The sequence below is a fragment of the Heterodontus francisci genome, chromosome 26 (genome assembly GCF_036365525.1).
Source record: "Heterodontus francisci isolate sHetFra1 chromosome 26, sHetFra1.hap1, whole genome shotgun sequence".
NCBI classification, from domain to species: Eukaryota; Metazoa; Chordata; class Chondrichthyes; order Heterodontiformes; family Heterodontidae; genus Heterodontus; species Heterodontus francisci.
The window spans coordinates 67,201,690-67,221,802 of NC_090396.1; the positions used below are offsets into that span (position 1 = coordinate 67,201,690).

The window sequence follows — 20,113 nt, forward strand, 5'->3', positions numbered from 1 at the left end:
GCGGTTCGAGCCGAAGGCCAGCAGAGGGTGATAGTGAGGAACAGACCGGCTTAGCCGAGAATGAAGCGTTGTTGAGTCCAGCAGCGACTGCCTGGCTCCTTTGTAACAAAGCAAAATAAACTATCGGTCTCAGAACACATGCAATCATTTTTTTAAAAAGGTCACTATCTTCACGGGCCTGGAACATCGCTGAACTGAGTAGAATAAACATGTTGAACCCTCATTCAAAGTTTGATTATTCGCATCCGATGTCGACAGCAGATTCCATTTTTAACTTCTTAATAATTTCTGCACATTGTATAGAAACCTAAGGATTTACTGCCAATTCCCTATGCAAAAAAAACCTCAAGCAGCGCATCTATCAAACAAAAATTAGCTGATTATGATTTTTGTCAGTGGTGCGTAACTGGAAACAAGCCAGTCCCGAACAGGGTTATACTTTCGGAAATACTGCAATGAAATTCAATTTCACTCTGTTTTCTAAAGCTGTGAATAACGTCACTTTTGCACGAATTTCTTATAATGCAGCATTAGATGAATATATGGATCAATTAAGACTCGAGCCTTTTGCATTTTAATATGAAAATCGTTTACGTCTTTAATATTTCGTCTTCACTATTTTTCGTTATAAATCTAGGTTTTTTTTTGCATTGTTCAATAGACATGATTTTTAAAAAAATCAGGTCTCAGAAAATAACTTCTGAAGTGGAAAACAGTGAAATTGGATCGTTTGGCACAGGTTTATCCCAGGCTGCAGTGTTGTCCCTTATTAGCATAGCCCAAGAAGGGTATAAAACGAAGGGGATTCTCTCCTCCTTAGTCACTGGGTTTCCGTTCCAGCTTCAAAATGAATGGGATGTTATTAATACAGGTCTTTTCGATCGTGGGCTTTGCAAAAAATATCAATGCAAAAAATAAAGGTGAGCAGAATTTTATCCAACTCTCCAGGCAACACAAATTTATATTAACGTTACGATTAATAAACGCCGTTCTGCATTTGAATCTGCAAGGAATATAACAATTTACACTAAAATGTTTTAAGGTTAATTTACTATCTAGAGTATGGGAGAAAGGAGCGAGCTGCATTTTTTTAACAGTCTGTAAGGAATTGAGCTATGCATGCAACTTATTCAAGTGTAAAGGGAAAGAATCTTCTTGAAAAAAGTGGTCAGCAAGAGTTTGTCAAATGAAGAGTGTGATGATGCAAATTGGATCAAAATATGACATGGCAAAATCATGATGAAAATAGCACTTTGGCTGGGCTCTCTGCCTTTGGCAATGAAGACAGTCCATACCCTGGTTATACTAATTATGTAGTTAATAATTGAAACTTCTTTAACAAGATGCTGGTAGCTTCCCAGAAGTGAGAGGGGGATTTGGCCAGTGTGTTGCTCAGCTATGCAGGTTTAGGAATGTCTCAGGGTCTATGAATGATCGGCATTGTGTAACTAACAGATCTCAACTAGTACAACTAATGAAGAATCCCTGGGGTTAAAGGTATGCAAAAAATCAGCCATAGTTGTGCACCTGGTTGTTATCCACTGATCTGCAGGAGGTCCATTTGTGATGATACCAAGTAAAAATAGGTTAGCTTCACAGTCAAATAGCCTGCCAATAGCCACTGCCCATGTAACTAGTTGAGCAAATTATTGGAGGGATGGACAAGAGTGCATTAAACTGCAGATCAGCATGCCAAAATGCCTTAAAGAGTTGGGTGTCATTATAAGGATACAGGAGCATCATAATCATGTTATTTCAAATTTCCAGCATCCGCAGTATTTTGCTTTTATCATAATCATTTTATTGGACTAGCAATAAAGCAGTCTGGACTAATAACCCAGAAAACAAAACCCACCAGGGAAAATTGAATTTGTATTCAGTTAAAATGAAGCCTGGAAATAAAAGCTGGTACAGTATCAATGCAAAAAACAAACTCTTTAACTGCCTTTGACTAGCGAAGCTGGGGTTGTTCTCAAAGGAGAAAGGGTTAAAAGAAAAATGAAAAGAGCTGTTCAAAAATTCCAAGGAGTTTTGATATAACGGGTAGGGAAGCTTTTTATGGGCAGGAGGGTCGGTAACCGAAGGACACAGATTTAAGGTAATTGGCAAAAAAAAAAGCCAGAGGGGAAATGAGGAGAATTATTTTTTAACCAGTGAGTTGTTATGATTTGGAGTGCACTGCCTGAAAGAGTGCTGGAAGCAGATTCTAAAGTAACTTTCAAGAGGGAATTCGAAATATACTTGGCAAGGAAAATAAAAACTGCAGGGCTATGGGGAATGAGCAGGGGAGTGGGATGAATTGGATAGCTCTTTCTAAGATCCAGCATTGGCATGATGGGCTGAATGGCCTCCTTCTGTACTATACGATTTGTGGGGGTGGGGAAGAAAGCCAAGACTGAGCCGGAAGATGTGGTTAGCCCAGGAAGATCAGAAGGGGGGAAATACCAGTGGTTAGGGGCAGGTGGAGGGGCAGCGGTATACAAAGAAAGTTCAGTAAATTAACTGTAAAAAAAAATGTATTTCATAGATCTCTGAAAATGCAACAGATGGAAATATCTCTGCAGTTCCGCTGTTGTTTACTCTGTTTTCTGTATGTAGAGCTCACACTACAAGTTGGAAGAATGACAGGTAGAAGATCCTCCTCCACGGGACTCCCAAAGATGCTAGACCCCTCAGTAAATCTGACAAAATTGCCACACAAAAACCGCAGTCGTCCTGAGTCCACTTTATCTGCTCTTGATGCCTTTTTTGAGAGAGAAGGGGCTCCTGACCAACAATACAGGATGAAAAATGAAAACTTGCAAGTGGAGGGCAAACTCAGGCCCCTAGGTTTCTTCGAAAAAAATAGTAAAAGGAATGAAAGCACAGAGAGGCAGATCCACAAGGCAACAGCCAAAGAACGACCTGAGATGCATGAAAGATGGCAATTGAGTGACCTCCCAGGCCTCATGTCTTCATTTTATCCAGATAAGTCCAAACTGAACAGGTCTCCGACTTATTACAGCCTTTTGGCCAAAAGTATGCAATCAAGTTCTTCAATGTATCCAGTCCACAATTACCAGGGTGCCCGGCTGTACCATCAGATCAGTAACACCCACCGTGTAACAAAACAGGGAGAAAGAGCTACAACCTACAACCTGGACCCTGAGGAGAACCGACCCAGAAAGACCATTCAGTACAAAACCAGTGATACGCTCAAACATGGCATCAACTCATCATCTGTAACTAACCATCGCACTAAGAGCTTGCTCTATCATTTTAACATACTCAGAGAAGGTAATTCTATTTTGTTCTGGTGCTGATACTGCCAAGACCTTTTATTGTCAGTGTTAATCTTTTCTCTCCTGAAGGTAACAAGACACCAGTATTGAGCCTGATTGTATCCTCACCCGATGTTCACACACTGACACTTTTCAATAGATCAGGGTTCAGCCAGGACCCCTACCTGATTCATTTTCTCTCTTCCTAGCTCATTATTACTTGGGCCAATCACAGAATGTCCACTTCTTTATGTCATTCAGGTGAGATCAGATAACTCAGCACAGCACGGAGTTCAAATCCATGACCTTCCTGATTTGCCTTTTAAGCAAAGCCTCGATTTTAAAATTCTCATTTTTGTTTTAGCCCTCCATGGCCTTGCCCCTCTCTATTTCCATAGCCTCCTCCAGCCCTCTGAGATATCTTCACTCCTTCAATCCTGACCTCTTGCACATCACACATTTTAATCACCCACCTTTGGCAGCAGTGCGTAGGCTGTAAACTCTGAAATTCCCTCCCTAAACCTCGGTGTCTCTCTTTCCTCCTTTCAGACACTCCTTAAAACCTCACTATTTGACCATGCTTTGGTCACATGCCCTAATATCTCATGTGGCTGGGTGTCAAATTTTGTTTGATAACACTCCTGTGAAGTGCTTTGGGACTTTTCACTACATTAAAAGCACTATATAAATACAAGCTGTTGTTGCTGAGTACCACACTGACACAATAAGCCACTGGAGGGAGTGTGAAGAACGACATCACATAATACACTACGCTAGCAGCCTCCCACATGACAGGTGCAGCCGAGATTCTGGGTGGTGTGTTTTAAAGGCATTAATAATGACATAATCAGAAGTTGACGACAGCATGTCACTTCTGTTCCTTTGACCTGAAAAGATGATGCCATGGGGCAGAATTGAACAAAAAGAGAAGGATCTATTTTTCTCTCACAACTTTTCTCCCATTCTCATCTCACAATAAAATATTGGCTCCTTGGTGGGTTATGGTTCCACCCAGTACTTTACTCATGTCCATTATTGATGTGTGAACCTTAATGGTGAGCATCAGCGAATTATTCAATCATGGGAAATTGTCACATTAGAATTCTTTCCTGTCCTCACCCAACACCCATAAGAAGGCTCTGGATAGCAATCAAGATGGGGAATTGTGTTCCATTTCCTCACCCAGGGCCTCTGCACTCAATTGTAGCCCCCCTACTGGTACCTAGGCTGAGCGTAGCCAACAGTACAAACTGGGAATCAACCTGAGGCTGCCAAATTTCAATGTTTAACTACTCATTGGAGAAACCTACTGAGCTATGGTGGACGAGGGGGTGTTTCCAGCAGCCATCACCGATTGCAGGAAGCATGTCTTGGGAAATTGTGAGCATGTAGCCGAGGATCTCTCTGGGGGTGCCCAGTTACAGAAATTACCCAAAATAAATCTTCAGAGCTTTAATAAATCCCTTTCACCTATCTTATGGATGTTGGAATAGATGCATCTCTTAGTAGAATTCCCTTGTACTTTTGGATTAACAGAAAGGGAATGAGAGGAACAGCATTTAATTCCAGCTTCTGCCAATTCCAGGTTTGAGCTGAGTTATGTGACAACAGCTGAGAAGAGGGTGATACACACCCATTGTTATCCCTTCCCCCTGGAGAATTACATAGCCTTCCTCCAGATAGATGCACAACTTACTTTGATGCTGCCTTTTCCATGTATAGATCAAATTAGTTAATAAGGAAAAAAAACATTAGAAGTGACGTAATGGCTGTTTTAGAAATATTAACACTTTCAGGATCCTTGGGCAGTATTTAGTGAATTGGGATTTTTAAACAATTTTAGCAAATTGAAATGGAGGAATAGCAGCAGTTCTGCTGTGCTGTTTTTCAGTTGCTGCTCCTCGATACACTTGGATCTATTATAACCCCCTTCCCCTTGGAAAGCATGGAGTGGAGGGGACATACCCACTTCTTCTTCCAAACCTGATGTGACCAATTTTAAATTGCAGGCAGCAAGAACAACTGTCCCCAAGCCACCAGTGCCCTCTTGAAATATTCAGATAGAGGGGTAGGGGGCTGATTTGCTATTTTAACAAGACCTTAGTGGGGGAGCAGTGATGACTTTCCCAACAGGCCAACCCTGCAGGGAAAAGGAGCCAGAGCCAGAAGAGACCCAACAAGGTAAGTTTTAATTTTCTTTACAGCTTTCCCGTAGGCCAGTTGGAGCAGAAGATGCTCCTCTCACCGCTACTAGGAAACCGTCAACTTCCTATGCCTTGGGCTTCTACCCCACTCCCCTAACCATGATTTCTCTCCCAGAACACTTGTGTTGAGGACCATTTCCCTGAGTTTCCAGCCCCCTGCTAATATTAATGGTCAGGCAGCTGACCTTCTGGCTATTATGGTTGGGAAGAAGGCAAGCGGCATATTAATGATGTCCAGCCATTAAAATCAAGCAAGCCTGTCTGTTGCTGCTTCCGGACTGGCCGCCATTCTCCAGACTGCGTTCCCACCCGGGAGTTAAAATCAAGCCCATTGTGGTACTGCTGTATGTTCATATATTTGCAACCAGGGCAGGGAGTTTCTCCCCATGTCCTGGCCAATATTCCTCCTTCAACCATCCATCACCAAAATTGGTGATTTTATCTGCACAAATTGGATGCTGCATTTGCTTTCAAAAAAGTCTCTTATTTTGTTCTAGGGTCATAACCACATCTCTTTATACATTTAGCAGTGTCACAAAGCACATGAAATAGTTAAACAGTACTTGAGAAAAATAATGATTTTATATGTAAAAATGAAAATTGCAGCAATATTTTTCTGGCTGTGAGCTCTAAATCAATTCATTAATTAATCTGGCTTTTTTTTTTGCTTTTTTCAAAGATTACAACAAAGAGTTGTGTTCAATTGAATGCAGAAAGGAAAAGAACGAAAAAGAATTCTACTGCAACAGCGAGTTTGGTAAGAATAGATTGAGATTTCTATGAGGTTTTGATGGAATTCCTGATCAACTTTTGTAAAAATAATTGTCATGGGGAGGGAACTGCAGACCGCCGTCTCTAGTGGTGTAGTGGTGATTCTTGGAATGAGTATACTGTAGATATCAGAATTGTTATGTGGGTGGAGGTGGTTGTGGAAGACAATATTTTCCAAGGAACATTTTGATTCTTTTTGGTACATTTTCTAGGATTTTGGAGTAGATGCATATTTAGTTAAATATTTATTGTTGTACATACAACTTCATATGAGATAATACACACCAATAAGCTGGACAGAAAACAACGATAATGGTGTGCCAGGCAAATTGTGGGAAGATGTTTTTAGGAAAATTATATACTTATTTCTCAACTCTTAGTTCAGCTTGTTTCTTTTTTTTTTACCACTGAATGTTTTTGAGCCAAGCTATTACTGTTAGATGAACAACTGCATTTATTTGATATTCCTCTGTTTGCTATTGATGAAGGGATAGACCCATTTATATTAAACAGGTTAAAATAAGAGGCAAAGGAATGTCTTATGAATTTGTTAAACTTTGTCTACTGGTTATCAGTAATAGTAACTCCTAATCTTTGGTCTCAAAATGAATCACTGATCATAAAATTGTGTAGTATAGAAATATTGTAGCCTTCATCATGAGATGATCTCTACATCACCCTGCTCTTGAGTCACTTGTTTTTGTGCATTTAAATCCCACAAGGGAAAAGATGTTCCAATCTGGTTAATAACTTGCCATGATTGAGAGAAGGAACACTGTGCTAGTGTCATTTCTGTGTATATTGATTGCATTTACTCTGTGTTTTTATTAATATGCAGGTCTTCAAAATTGGTTTTAACCAAATTAAAATGACTAATTCTTTGTAGTTTCATCTTAAATGAGAGCCTTACCATCCAAGGAGGTCTGAGGCAGCAAGGATAAGACATGTTGAATCAGTAATCAGATGCCTGGTTTGAGCAATAAGTGGCCACCGTCAATTTATGGGCCACAAACTCTCCATTTAATAGTGGGTTTTGGGGGTTTATTTTCAACCTTCCATCTGGGCATACATTGGCATTGTGGATCAGCAGCCTGTTATAGAAACTACCTGATTTTAATACTACTAAAATCAATGGAAAAGAAATCCAGGTATTTCTATAATGGACAGCTGATTTACATCCAGGTGGCAAGTTGAACATCTACCTTGTGATCCCTTATCAGACTGCATGAATACTACTTTAAGTGTATGGGGAGGCAGCGGGTGAGGTGGGTGGAGATTTTATGTAATGAAAATATGGACTATGTATGAATGATGATTAAGCATAGTATGTAATGGTAATAGAGATTGTACATGAATATGGATTATATAAAGTGGGAATAATTTTAAATATCCCAACAGCATACACAGCAACACTGCTTATTATTTTCTGATCAGGAAATTTTGCCTTAGTTTCTGATATATATTGCTGTTGGGGAAGACACCCTGTTTACAGCACTGACTTCTAAAAAATGGCTCTGGTAGACATAACAATAGGGAGGGTGAGTTATAAATGTGGAATACACAGCTTGTTTTTAAATGTGGAAGATATATTGATGAGGACTAAGCATTACACTTTACGGTTATTCCTCAATCACACTGTAATCTCCAAAAATAGAAAGTGGGAATACCACCAAAACATTCAATTGTCCCATATTTATTTTGTATTTTTATCACTTGTTTGTTCACCTGGCCTGACACCTATAGTTAAGGGAGTGAGAGCATGGCTGGATCCCTGGTTGCTACTAATACCCCTTCCTGTTCCACTCCCTTCCACTGCTGAACCCTTGGACTCTGCTAGCAGCTCAGCAATCACTGACCCTTTTCACATCCCCCTCCAGAATGTCAGGCCACTTGTGAATAAGGCCCTTGTCATCCACGACCTTATTGTGGATGATTGCTTTGACATTATGGTGTGTATGAAAAAATGTATGAAAATTTGGCTCATGAGTGACACCAGCTTACCTCTTACTGAAACCTTTTCACTTGGCTATACTTCCTACTACCTTCCCCACCTGAACTACCATGGTCGTCCTGTGGCCCTTATCAAAAATGTCACCTCTCTCTACCACAGAGGCACATATGTGCTCAGCTGAGCTAAACTGGCTAGGTAAGATACTAGTAAGTTCTTTGACATCATTCATTGATTCGGTAATTCTATAACCATAAATTTAATAACTGAATGTATGAGCTCAAGTTGAGAAGAAAGATGAATAGACAGCTTAAGGTTAACTACTTCCCATGGAAGGTAGTGAATATGTGGAACAGATTGCCCAGGGAAACTGTAGAGGCTCATGTCAGGCAATTCAGAGCAGAGGTTACAAAGCTTTTTTGGTGAGGGAGATGATTGACGAGCCTTGAAGAGAGCATGAAAGGGGAAACTAAAGGCACATGAGTTCAGCACTAAGGCAAGGAGAACTTAGTGGGTTGTTTGGTGTTATGCACAAGAGGAAGGAACAATAATTACAGCTTACATTTTTAGGACCTCGATGGCACCATAGAGAGAAAGCATAAAGATTCACTTTTGTAGGTCCACAATCTGGAATATGCAGCCACTATGAGTTGCTGACTTGGTACCAAGCCTTCTCATTTTCCCACGCTTCTGTCCCCATTCTGCATCTTCTCTCCCTGACAACAAAAAGATGATGTGGAAACCTCCTTGTGGGGAAATTGTGGTGTCAGCCCTCCGCCTATCCATCCATGACACATCACATTGTGAAGAGGCTCAGTTTCAGATGAAACTCAGAGGGCTTATGCAATGCTCCTAAACCAATGATTTTCATGTTTTAGTTTACAACATAATTTGAGCACTATATACAGAAAATTCACGTGTAATAACAATAAAGAATGCTGGAAAGTCGGTCAGCATTTGAGACAGAAAAATAAGTTAATCTTTCATCAGACACCTAAAACATCAGCCTTTTTCAAATGCTGGCTGGTCCTCTGCTTAATTCCAACACTTTCTGGTTTTACTTCAGATTGCCAACATTCCTGCTACATTTGTATTTTTTAAAATGCTGTTTTACTTTATTACTGACATGAGAACTGAAAATGTCATGGTGTGGTACTTCAACTCAATGCTGCTTTAATGCAGTAAGTGTCCATCTTTTAACAGCAATCAGTGGCATAGTCCATGATATAGAGACCCTTGGAAAAGGGCTGCGGCTGGTGACGTTACTGGTGGATAGCAACGGATTCTACCGCATGAGTCGACTATATGTCACACCTGATGGATTCTTCTTCAAAGTGCACATTCTCGTTGTTGACACTTTCAACTGTAGAAGATTATGTCCAGTCTTGAAGTTTGGTGAGTCCAGTATTCATGATCATTGCTGCACTACCTTTCATCGGGGTAGGAATGCGTAGAAGAACTAGTTGATGCAGTGAGTTAGATATATCCAGCTCTGGAATGTAGGTTCAAAACCACCTGGATGAAAGTCTTTGATGTTGGTAATAAAATTGCGACATTAAATGAATTTTGGCTGGATCAGTTCATTTTCCAGTGGCCATGGGTCCACAGTCCAATACTTCCCCTAATTTGACTGGCAGTGTCACTTAGGCCTTGGGACAGTGGTTATGGGAAATGAAAGAAATTCAAGACTGGTGCTAAAAAGGTGCACTTCTGAGGATGGGAACTGAGGCACACTGTTGAAGTAGAGTAGAAGGAGCTTTATGCTGAATATAGGTGTGCTATAACTGACCTGGGAACATTTGATGCTATGACGGTCCTGAAATGGAAAGCATTTCATTCTCCAGCATCAAAAATATCCCATATTCCAACAGGTACAAAATTAAGAAATGCACTTTTCTTCACTATCCCAAATCAGCTAGCTCCCTATGCATCAAATTCAAAATCCTATTAAACATACTTGTCAAACTGTTGTTAGAAAGTGGTTGTGTGTGGACATCATGTGATGAGTGATTTCAGGCTTGCCTATGATGGCCTTTCTTGGAGAATGGCCACTTGGGAAAGGTACTGGAGTGCTTGTGGAAGTATTCCCAGCATCAATCAGTGCCTTCAAGAAAGAACATAAGAACAGAAGTAGGCTATTCAGTCCCTTGAGCTTATTCCATCATTCAGTTAAATCATGGCTGATCTGCTGATGGGAGGAAACGGGAATAAGATACAATGAAATAAGATGGGTAAGGACCACAGCATTTCATTAATGTTCTTTCTGCACATTTCTTCTTCTCAGGTGGTAGATACATCATGATGGGTTTGATTTATCACAGAAGATACTCTCTACCTACCTGGGTCCAAGAACGTGTCTCTGGGAGACTGAAGCCAGGAGACGGGCTGGTTAGGAGCAGCAGTTACGTGAGACGATTTAACAGAAAGAGGGACCAGAGAGTCCAGCTAGTGCGTGATGGGAACTGTGGAGGAGCTTTTCTCAGAGCTCAGCAGAAATGAAATGGACCGGTGTGCTTTATAACACCTGTACCAATAATACACAAAGGCCCATTTCTTTTTACATTAGTTTAGAGCTGTTATTTGAAATTTTCATAGAATGAAGCTCACTTTTTTTTTAGATGAATTTTATATAATATATATTGTTAGCCACGCACATCAGTAGTGGTGCTATAATTGGTCTTAGAGATGGGAGAGTATCAGCCAGGCTTTCTACTCCTCATTGCTATCCAGTGCCATCTGCTGCAAAAAAATGCAGATGTTGGGTGATTGGACTCCATCTGTGATGGCCCTTCCAACCCCATCACCATTACTGAATGGCTTAGTGATACATACCATCTGGGCTGACACATGGAAATGACCATGAGAGGTGCACCTCTGAGGATAGGAGCTGAGGCACACTGTTGAAGGAGTGTAGAAGGTGCTTTATTCTGAATACAGGTGTGCTATAACTGACCTGGGAACATTTGATGCTATGACGTTCCTGAAATGAAACTATATCCAGTAAGAGTCACTGCCTTCAGGAGGGAAAAGAGTTATTGAACAACCTGTGGCCCAGTATTTTAGTGTAGTTGCATTAGGATTTTCAGGACACATCATGGAATGGTCTGGTATCCGTTCAGCTGTAGTAAATCTGATCAGTGTAATTGGAGACATAATGTATGAGTTTTGATGCACACTTTGTAATTTACAAATCTGATATCACTCAGCTTTCCAGCTCCTTGCTGTCCTTTTGATAATTGCACTTAAAAAGGAACATTTTCCCAGTGAAAGGAAGAAGAAATGTAAAGTGGCGACTGTGAGAAAGCATCAACTGTTCCTCTTCCTCTGGGAAATTGCTGTTTCCAGGAGATCAAAGCAGCCGGGATGGGTGCAGCACGACTGCCTTTTACACTGAGTTGTTTATCTAAAGGCTGAAGTTTCAGGGTCCTCCACCAGGTCGAGATTGTAACTATTTCCCCAGAGTCCCTGGAGATCCTAGAGCAAATTTTCTCCATATGGATTGGACACACGAAGAATGCAGACTGTCAGAGGAGCAACCATCACTCAGGCACCCAAGCAGCAGAGTGCTTTTTGTAAAGGATACATTAAAAAGATTTCAAGGAAGAGTTATTATTTTAATAGCAAGAAAAATTAATTAGTCTGAAATCAAATTTTATTTTCTTCTGCTTGAGATTTAGCTTCGATTTAATGCAGTTCAAGTAAAAAGGGGATGTTTACTATATTTCTTCTTCCTCCTCACTCATGTTGAGCTCCCCACTACCTCCTATCGCCCTTTTTCCATTGACGATCAGGACTTGTCTTCTTGACAGCTGCTGTTGATGCTTCTCTGGGATCAGCCACTGGTGATACTATTCTACGGGGGAGGATGAGTCACCTCCGGCATGTCTCCATTTTCTATCCTGCTGAGATGGAGCAGTCCACACCTGCAGAGCTCTCCATCTCACCAGCAGCTGTTCCATATACAAATCATTGGCCTGGAGTGCATCTGTTGTAAAGCTAGACATGAGCAGCCACAGAAGCTCTTTCCCACGCTTTGTTCGTCATCCTGTGCATGGGATATTGCTCCAGTGACTAAAATGGAACAGCCGGAAGAGACAGAGTTGTAGGTGAATTCATGGGAATGGTTTGTTGGGCTGAGTTGTCACAAACCACACAGTTTGGATAAATAATTGCTTTCAAGTTTAGGGGTAGGGAAATGTACTCCATGTAACTGTAACAAAATCCTTAATACCATAATGGGAGCGATTGTACATCTTTCACTCAATCACTTGTCAGATGAACCTGCTGGTTAGAGGTAGCCAGTGAGCAGATGTTCAGTATTATTTCCCTTATGTGATGTTTTTTTAAGTAACATCATGAAGGCAAATATTGTGCTGCCACGATTGATGTCTTCTGTTGTATGTGTGTAAATTGGGTGAGGACAAGAGCATAGGAAGTGGAGGAGTCCATTCAGCCTCTCGCGTCATTCTATTAGATCATGATTGAGCCATACCTCTACTCTACTTACCCGTCTTTGAAGGAATATGGAACAAAAAATATGTTGATTTCAGAAAGAGCTATCTCCTTAGTCCCAATTTTCTTACTTTATCAAAATGTTCTTGTTCAAATTTTTCTCCGACTCCCATTATCTTAGTTACTGACTCATTGACCAGTGGAATTTTTCTCATCAAAACTCTTAGAATTTGGAACACATCAGACTTCCTTGTTTTCTTTGCCCTAATTAAAATAGCCCTAGTCTCTCTTCATAACTAAACACTCTCATCCCACATATCATCTTAGTAAATATCTTCAGTATCCTCGCCATGGAGGTGACATCCTTTCTGAAGTATCAAAACTGGACCTACTATTTTTGTACAGTACAGGTTAGGGCAATTAATGGTAAGATACAGTTCCACAGGTGCTGGTAAAATGCTTCAGGTTATAACCGGTGTTCTCTCTAAACTACGCAGCAATCCAGAATGTACTGTGCAGTGCAAACAGGTTGCGCACAACTAAATGTTTTATTTAATATGCATACATATGCTTGGCTATGCAGCCAGAGGACTACACAGTGCAACAAAATGGCCATGCACAAAGAAAAATTAGAGGGAGCATTGGTTATAACCCTATGCAATGATTACAGCAGGCTAACTGATGATAGGTATCAACACAGCTGAATTCAATTGTCTTCACAAACATATCCATTACCATCAGCAGTAGGAATCCTGGTTGATTTTTCTTCTAACTGGGCCAACTGTAGGGATGCTGAGCAAGGATTAATCCTTAACTGTGTGGCTTTACTTCTCTGTTGGCTGAGATCAGATAACTGAACACAGGCCATGATATGAAACTGGGACTTTTCTAGGTGAGTACCACATCAGGTGGTAAACTTACCCATTCACAGCCATCTGGAAACTCATTATTTTGTACCCACAAGGATACCAGCAGCCCCTGAAAGTCTGCAGGAACACAAGTTATTTGCATAATTGTTCCAAGTTTATCCTAATTTTCTTTCGATGTCATGTGGTCGAATTAGGTAAGTGGGCTGTGTTTTCATATAGCAATGCTGTACTATAAGAGAATCAGGAGACAATAATCTCTGGGCTGAGGTGGTAACATCCATGAAACAGCTATGCTAAAACTTATTAAAATATTTGGATAAGACTGGCGAACCAATGGGCAAAACAAATGTACACAACCACAGAACTGCTAAATCGCCAGTGATATATATAGGGCTATTGGAAAAACGAAGAGTTTTATACAAAAACTGTGTAAATGCAACTAATCTTTTGACTGTCAAACTAAAAAGGGAACAGCCCAAGATGGAGATATATACACCACAGGAAAAAGGACAACCACTGGCTGCATAAGCATCTGACAAGGGGTCAATTAAATTCACTTCTTTTCCCTCTTAGTTATTGGCCCAGTTACATCTCCAGGATAATGAAAGAATTAATATCAAGTGTCTCATTACAGGTAAGTCATATGCCTGCATACTTCTGACACTCAAAAGTTTCTAAGCCAAGTAATTTTCATTTCAACATGGGCAGTCAATTTTACTTCGAGATTTTAACTTTGGTGGACCACTAACCCATTTACTTTCAATTATCTTGAAGCTAGATTTCTCTTTAAATCTTTGCTGCTTAATGGCACTAATCCAGCAACAGGAGGATTTGCTTAGATTCTCAATTATCAGAGGGGAGCATTTGGGATCATGTTCCCTTAAATATGCAGTTAATGACCCTTACAATCACATCTAACCTTTGGGTGGATAAAAAGCTCGAGGTTATGACCCCCATTTCCTCCATCGCTATTAAAGTGATTTAAAACATTTGAGCAATTACAATCCCTGAAATTATTACACCTTATGGAATTCCATCGTTCAAACTCATCAAGATCAAAGAAAATGATACTTGATCTCTGTTTGGGAACAATAGACCAAGTCAAATGAAAATTGGCGCAATAAAATCTTTTTCAATTGAGGCTGGAAAGGATTCATTATGGTCCTTGTGTGTATTCTGTATGTAACAATAAGAACCTGTGTATTAAAGAATTCACTTGTAAACTTGCCTCAGTGGAAACAAACTTCATTTTATTTATTTTGTCAGTTCTTTGCCACCCATGGGATGGGGGAAGAAAAAAGTATCACAACTAGGCCTGGTACTTATCCATTCCCCGAAGAGCCTTTCAACTTTTTCTTCTCCATAGTGAATAATCCTCGGCTCTTCAGTTTCTCCTCATAACTCTGAAGCTTTAAGCTAGGGATTAGTTTAAATCCATTTTCTGCTCTGCCTACAATATCTGGATAGCTCTGCTGTAGTATGGTGACCAAAACTGTACCCAGCCTTTGATAGACTCTATCACTTCCTGGGCTTGTGCTCCCAGGTGCATTCCAAGACCTGGTTAGGTGTGCTTATGGGTGTCACACACTATACTCTTGATTTGCGTGAACTATCCACGAATAGCCCATAATCCCTCGTGTTCAGTTTTATCTCTATAGCCATTTGTTTTCCCTTTGCTAGTCTCATTGGACAATCAGGATAGACGCAGAACTGGAACTCTCGTTGGAGAGAAGATAGCTGAGTGGAGTAGGGGATATAATAGAGAAATTGAAGCCAATAAGGCTGAGGGATCAGTTGGGGATATATGATTAATACAGAATTAATTTATCACAAGGATTTTTTTTTTGAATAGCTAAGGAAAGGAAAAGAAGCTTGATGAGAAACACGTCATCGGTTATAAGTGCCAGGACAGCAGGAGAGAGGATTAGATGGACCCATGATTGTTTCTAGCCTTGAAATTCTGTTTTGATAAACAGACATCCACTTACGCGCATTTTTCAAGCACAGCCAATGAATCAAGGCCGGGAGCTGGAACATAATGACGTTTTCTTCTCTTCCCTATTGCAGGGTGATCAAATCAAGTCATCAGAGACCAAGAACTGAACCCATACACCTGTGTGCTCATTTTTATAGATTGCACCGACACTCTACCTGTAGTAACAACTATTAACAGAACATTGCAAGGGCATAAAATACACACGTTGATGTTTTGTACTGTGCATGTAACTTATAGTGGGCAGATACTGGTATGAGACCCACAAACAGATACAGTGGTCTGGTTGTTATAGTGCTGCACTTACAATCCAGACATTACAAGTTCAAATTCCACCACGACAGGTTATGAAATTGAGTTCAAAAAATCTATGAAGAAGTTGTGTGATAGCAACAGAAAGTGACAATGACGCATGTTAGTTGCTTAAAAAACAAAAACTGGTTCATCCATGTCCTTTGGAAAGGAACCTAACACCCCTACCAGGCCCAGACCCACACACTGTGGTTGACTTAATGCCTCAAGGCAAAGTAGGGCTGGACAATATATACCACTCACCAGTGTCACCTTCATCCCAAGAACATATACATTAAAAAATGCTTATCTTATTTTATGTAGGAATAGTAGGCCATTCATTCGGATGGTGGCTGAACTGTACCTCAATTCCATCTACCCACCTTTGCTCCACATCCCTCAATACCCGTACCCAACAAAAATCTATTGATCTTAGTCTTGAAAATTTCAATACACAACCCCAAAAAGCTCTGGAAGCTAAGAGATTTCAGATTTCCACTACCCTGTGAGCAGAAAAAAAATGCTTCCTGATTTCACTCCTAAACAGTCTTTCAAATGTTTAAGCTTTGGAGTTTTCAAAAAGATAGAGCAAATGTAGCCATACTCCCCACCACAGGGCTCACTTCACAAGTTTCCGTACTAAGAGCAGGTGGGTGATACACCATTACCACCACACTTAGCAGAGATTTCGGAAGTTAAGTCAGGGTAGGCACTTTACCTAACCATCTTGTTCCTGACACCTTGTTTGTTTTTTTTTTAAAGTTAGATTGGTTGCAACAACCACTACACTTGGTTGACTTAAGAAAAAAAAACTTAGTTGGAAAACAGGTGAAATAAAATGTTGAGACTTCGCAAGCTTGTTGGAACGACTGATAAAACAGTTTTAAATCTCTTCATGTGTGCAGCTGAAGTCTACATCAATTCTGACTTTTGGATTGGTCGGGCCTTTGTTTTGAAAAAAATACATTTTGTTTGGGTCTAAAATATCAAACTGCACAGATTACTGTCAACATTTAAAAAGCAAGTAAGTGGCAGAGGGAGGGGTGAAGAGAAGCAACAAGGGAGCAAAGAGTACATTAAATGGAAGTTACAGCAAAGTTAGGTCAGTACAAAGCTGGCAATTAAATTTACCTTTTTGGACCTTCCTCAATCACTATACAGCGGTGCAAAGGGTGCTGCCTTATGCTGCACTCTGGGGCGGGCGGAGGGATCTTTTAACTGAAATCAGCAGAGCGTGGACACCAGAAAGAGTGGCTGTCGACAAAGCAACAAAAACAATCTTCAAAATTAAATCTACTCTTATAGGCAGGAGCCTGTTTACTTTCTAAATTATCTAAATGGGGTGGGAAGTAGCTTTATTATTAATATTTTAAGTTCTTGGCTGTATAATTCTTATGTGACCACTAAGTCCTTACTTCCTGAAGCTGTTGATTTGTACTGGAGTACAGTCCTGCAGTATGTTGCCCAAATGGCCATTTGTGCATGAGGCTTGCCAGCAAATAGTGACCACTTTCAATCATGGAGCACATCACAGCCAAACCTGATGTCATCTCCATCCACACACAAACATCCTGCTGCTATCCGGAACACATCAGCTTCCCACTACAGGGTCACAGAGGGCATATGCAACACCCCAGCTGCTGCTCCTGTTCCATTCAGACTTAAATCTTCTGGCCTGCTCAGCTTAGTATGATACCAGGCAGTGGGGTAAATTCAGGGAGAATATTTTAATAGAAATTTCAATTCATTTCCTTCATGAAATCAGAGCTTCAAACACAAGAACAATGCGGCAGTTTGGAGATTTTAATGTAGTTTACTTTAGCATCTACCCTTCCAGATATGGAGGACACCATGTATTGCAATTATTCTCTTGTTCTTATGAGGGATTTGAAAAAATAAATAACCTGCTCAAAGAAGCAAGGTTTTCTCAACATGCTTGACAGAAATAGCAAGGAAAATTATTTTCTTACCATTCGGTACCTGAGCGCTTCAAAGTTAAATGGAAGAGCTGGTCTCAGTTTTTTTTTTAACTCTGTATCTAACACCATCGCTAGGGTAAACTACCAAAAGCCTCTTTTGCCAAACAGCCATGAATAAAAATTAATTAATGGCAAAAGCCCCAGCTTCATGTATTCTTTTAATGTGATAAAAAGATGACACCAAAGTTGATGTCAAAAACATTACTTTATTGTCTAGGATGAAATGTCCTATCAAGTACAAAAGAATTACTCTTCATAGTTGCCACAATCTGTTAAAAACATAGATAGCAATCTATTGCCTACAGGTAGGAAAGATTTTTTTTTGCAACATTACTCAAAACGAATAAGTTCGTAGATATGAATAAATAGTACAGAAATACTGTGATGTGGTGATGAGATGTGCAGTATTTCACAACTCAAGAGTTAGTCCATAGTTTCCCCTTTTTTAAAAACTCAATACAAATGCATACAATATGCAGCATTTCAAATTTAAAGTGTCCTTGCACCTTTTCCAAATTTTTATTTCCTTTGTTAGAATTCTTGGGAGAGACATGAAGTCTCACAAATGGGTCATTTTAAGCACATACAGAAACACTTGTGGATTTTCTCTGTGGGAGATAATGGTTTCCTCCATTTATTGTTTTCATATACATCAATATTTCTGAACCTTAATACAAAAAAAACAAAAAAATTCAGCATCTGACAAAATGTTTACATACAAGATAACTTCAGTACACACCGTTTATTTCAGTCTATCAAATTTCTGCAGAGTGATTGATAGTTTTCTGGTGCTGCCCCATTGCCACCGTAGCAGTCTAACTCAGAAGCCAATGCTGCCGACCGCTCAGCCAGTGGTCAAGCGGAGCTCCAGTTCGGTCAGATTGGTTAGGAAAAGAAAACTTCCTGTTGGATCCCATTCCGCTGTGCTCGCGTGTGTCTGTATGTACATGTGTGTTTGTGTGCGTGCGTGCATGTGAAACAATTCCTTTCAAAGAAAGAAAGGATCAAGGGTTTGTCACTCACCGTTACCTACAGCAATTACATAAAAAAGACCAGCTTATCTGCAAGTTGGATCTTTTTATATCAATAAGAAAAAAAAGCACATAATTAGTTGACAAACAAGGGCAGCAGATTCTAAAAAAGAAAGCTTCATCTTTTCTCAGTAATAAATAAATACAGCTGTCAAACTTAAACAGGTTTGTTTCATTACAGACAGCTTGCAGTCAGCTTCTTCACTGAAGAACTGTGGTGATGAATTTCGCTGGGAAAACTGAAGCCAGCCCCCTGTCATAACAAGAGCGGACAGGATGCTTCGTGCTTCCCACCCCATGTCAGGCGAGGAGGATGTGACAGTCAAACAGGGCTGGTAAAAGGTGGTTTCTTTTACTTTTTAAAAAAAAATTCCTTCCTTCTCCTCTTTTAAACTCTCCCTTTTAGCTTCTAACAAACAGAATGGGGCTTTATCCAATTCAGTTAACTGATTGGTGCTTGAACAATAGTGCTGGTTAAGATCAGTCAGTCAGGAAAACCTGACTAAGTATATCTGCCTCTGGTGGCATCAACTTCTCGCTGCACTCTGAATGCGGATTCCTGTTATTCACGCTTTGTACGATTTTGTTCATTGTTGTTTGAAGTCTAGAGAGTGCTGCAATCTACGCAGTAGAGTGTAATCTGTTAGGAATGAGACCTACAGAGCAGAGAAGAGCACATTTCAGTATCCTTACATCTATTCAAAGAACACCAAGGGGGTCAATCAACAGAATATAGAAGTAGACAGATTAACAACACTGTGTTTAACTGAATCATGCATTCAATCTGCATTTCTACATGGCTGTTTGCAATTCCTTTTTAAAAAATGGAAGGAGACAAATTTATTTCTATGAAAATAAAGTCAGATTTTTGAGATTTTTTCCCCCATTCTGATAGTATGTGATCCAAGCAACCAGTGCCTCTCCAGCAGTAAACTCATAAGAATCAAAAACAAAGGGGAAAATATGCTCACTAGGTTATATTGAAAGATAATTAGATGTGATTCTCATATGGTTATATATGAAAATGCATGGAAAATGGCATCCTTTTACAACAGGTGTATTTATTTAGCACCTTTAATGTGAGAAATCGTACAAGGTGCTTCACAGAAGCGTAAAGGTGGTGGGAAAACTTCTAGGAAGAATTCAGGACAAAATTATTAGTCACATGGACAAATGTGGGTTAATTAAAGAAAGCCAGCATGCATTTCTTAAGGAAAAATCATGTTTAACTACCTTGCTGGAGTTTTTTGATGAGGTATCAGAGAGGGTTGATTGAAGGCAATGCAGTCAATGTGATGTACATGGACTTTCAAAA

The 20,113-nt window shown here is 40.0% G+C and overlaps 2 protein-coding genes across 11 annotated transcripts in view; one reads left to right on the top strand and one right to left on the bottom strand.

The window, feature by feature from the left end:
- The first annotated feature begins 841 nt into the window (after nucleotides 1-841).
- On the top strand, nucleotides 842-14,692 carry LOC137384580 (UPF0450 protein C17orf58 homolog). Its single transcript, XM_068058720.1, has 5 exons — nucleotides 842-920; nucleotides 2,599-3,276; nucleotides 6,144-6,221; nucleotides 9,387-9,578; nucleotides 10,468-14,692. The coding sequence occupies exons 1-5, from the start codon at nucleotides 848-850 to the stop codon at nucleotides 10,680-10,682; spliced, it is 1,236 nt and encodes a 411-aa protein (XP_067914821.1). The 5' UTR covers nucleotides 842-847; the 3' UTR covers nucleotides 10,683-14,692.
- A 3,677-nt stretch (nucleotides 14,693-18,369) lies between these two features.
- The window catches only part of bptf (bromodomain PHD finger transcription factor), a 190,601-nt gene continuing 188,857 nt past the window's right edge, over nucleotides 18,370-20,113 (bottom strand). For all 10 annotated transcript variants that reach the window (XM_068058487.1, XM_068058488.1, XM_068058483.1 and 7 more), the window contains one exon: nucleotides 18,370-19,454. In XM_068058487.1, the coding sequence (XP_067914588.1) occupies nucleotides 19,442-19,454 (13 nt within the window). In that variant the 3' untranslated portion in view covers nucleotides 18,370-19,441. The remainder of the gene's footprint in view (nucleotides 19,455-20,113) is intronic.

Excerpts from the sequence above, each read along its gene's own strand:
- LOC137384580 (XM_068058720.1), top strand. The coding sequence starts at position 848 with ATGAATGGGATGTTATTAATACAGGTCTTTTCGATCGTGGGCTTTGCA. Across the intron at positions 3,277-6,143 it reads TTTTAACATACTCAGAGAAG|ATTACAACAAAGAGTTGTGT; the intron begins GTAATTCTATTT and ends CTTTTTTCAAAG. Across the intron at positions 6,222-9,386 it reads CTACTGCAACAGCGAGTTTG|CAATCAGTGGCATAGTCCAT; the intron begins GTAAGAATAGAT and ends ATCTTTTAACAG.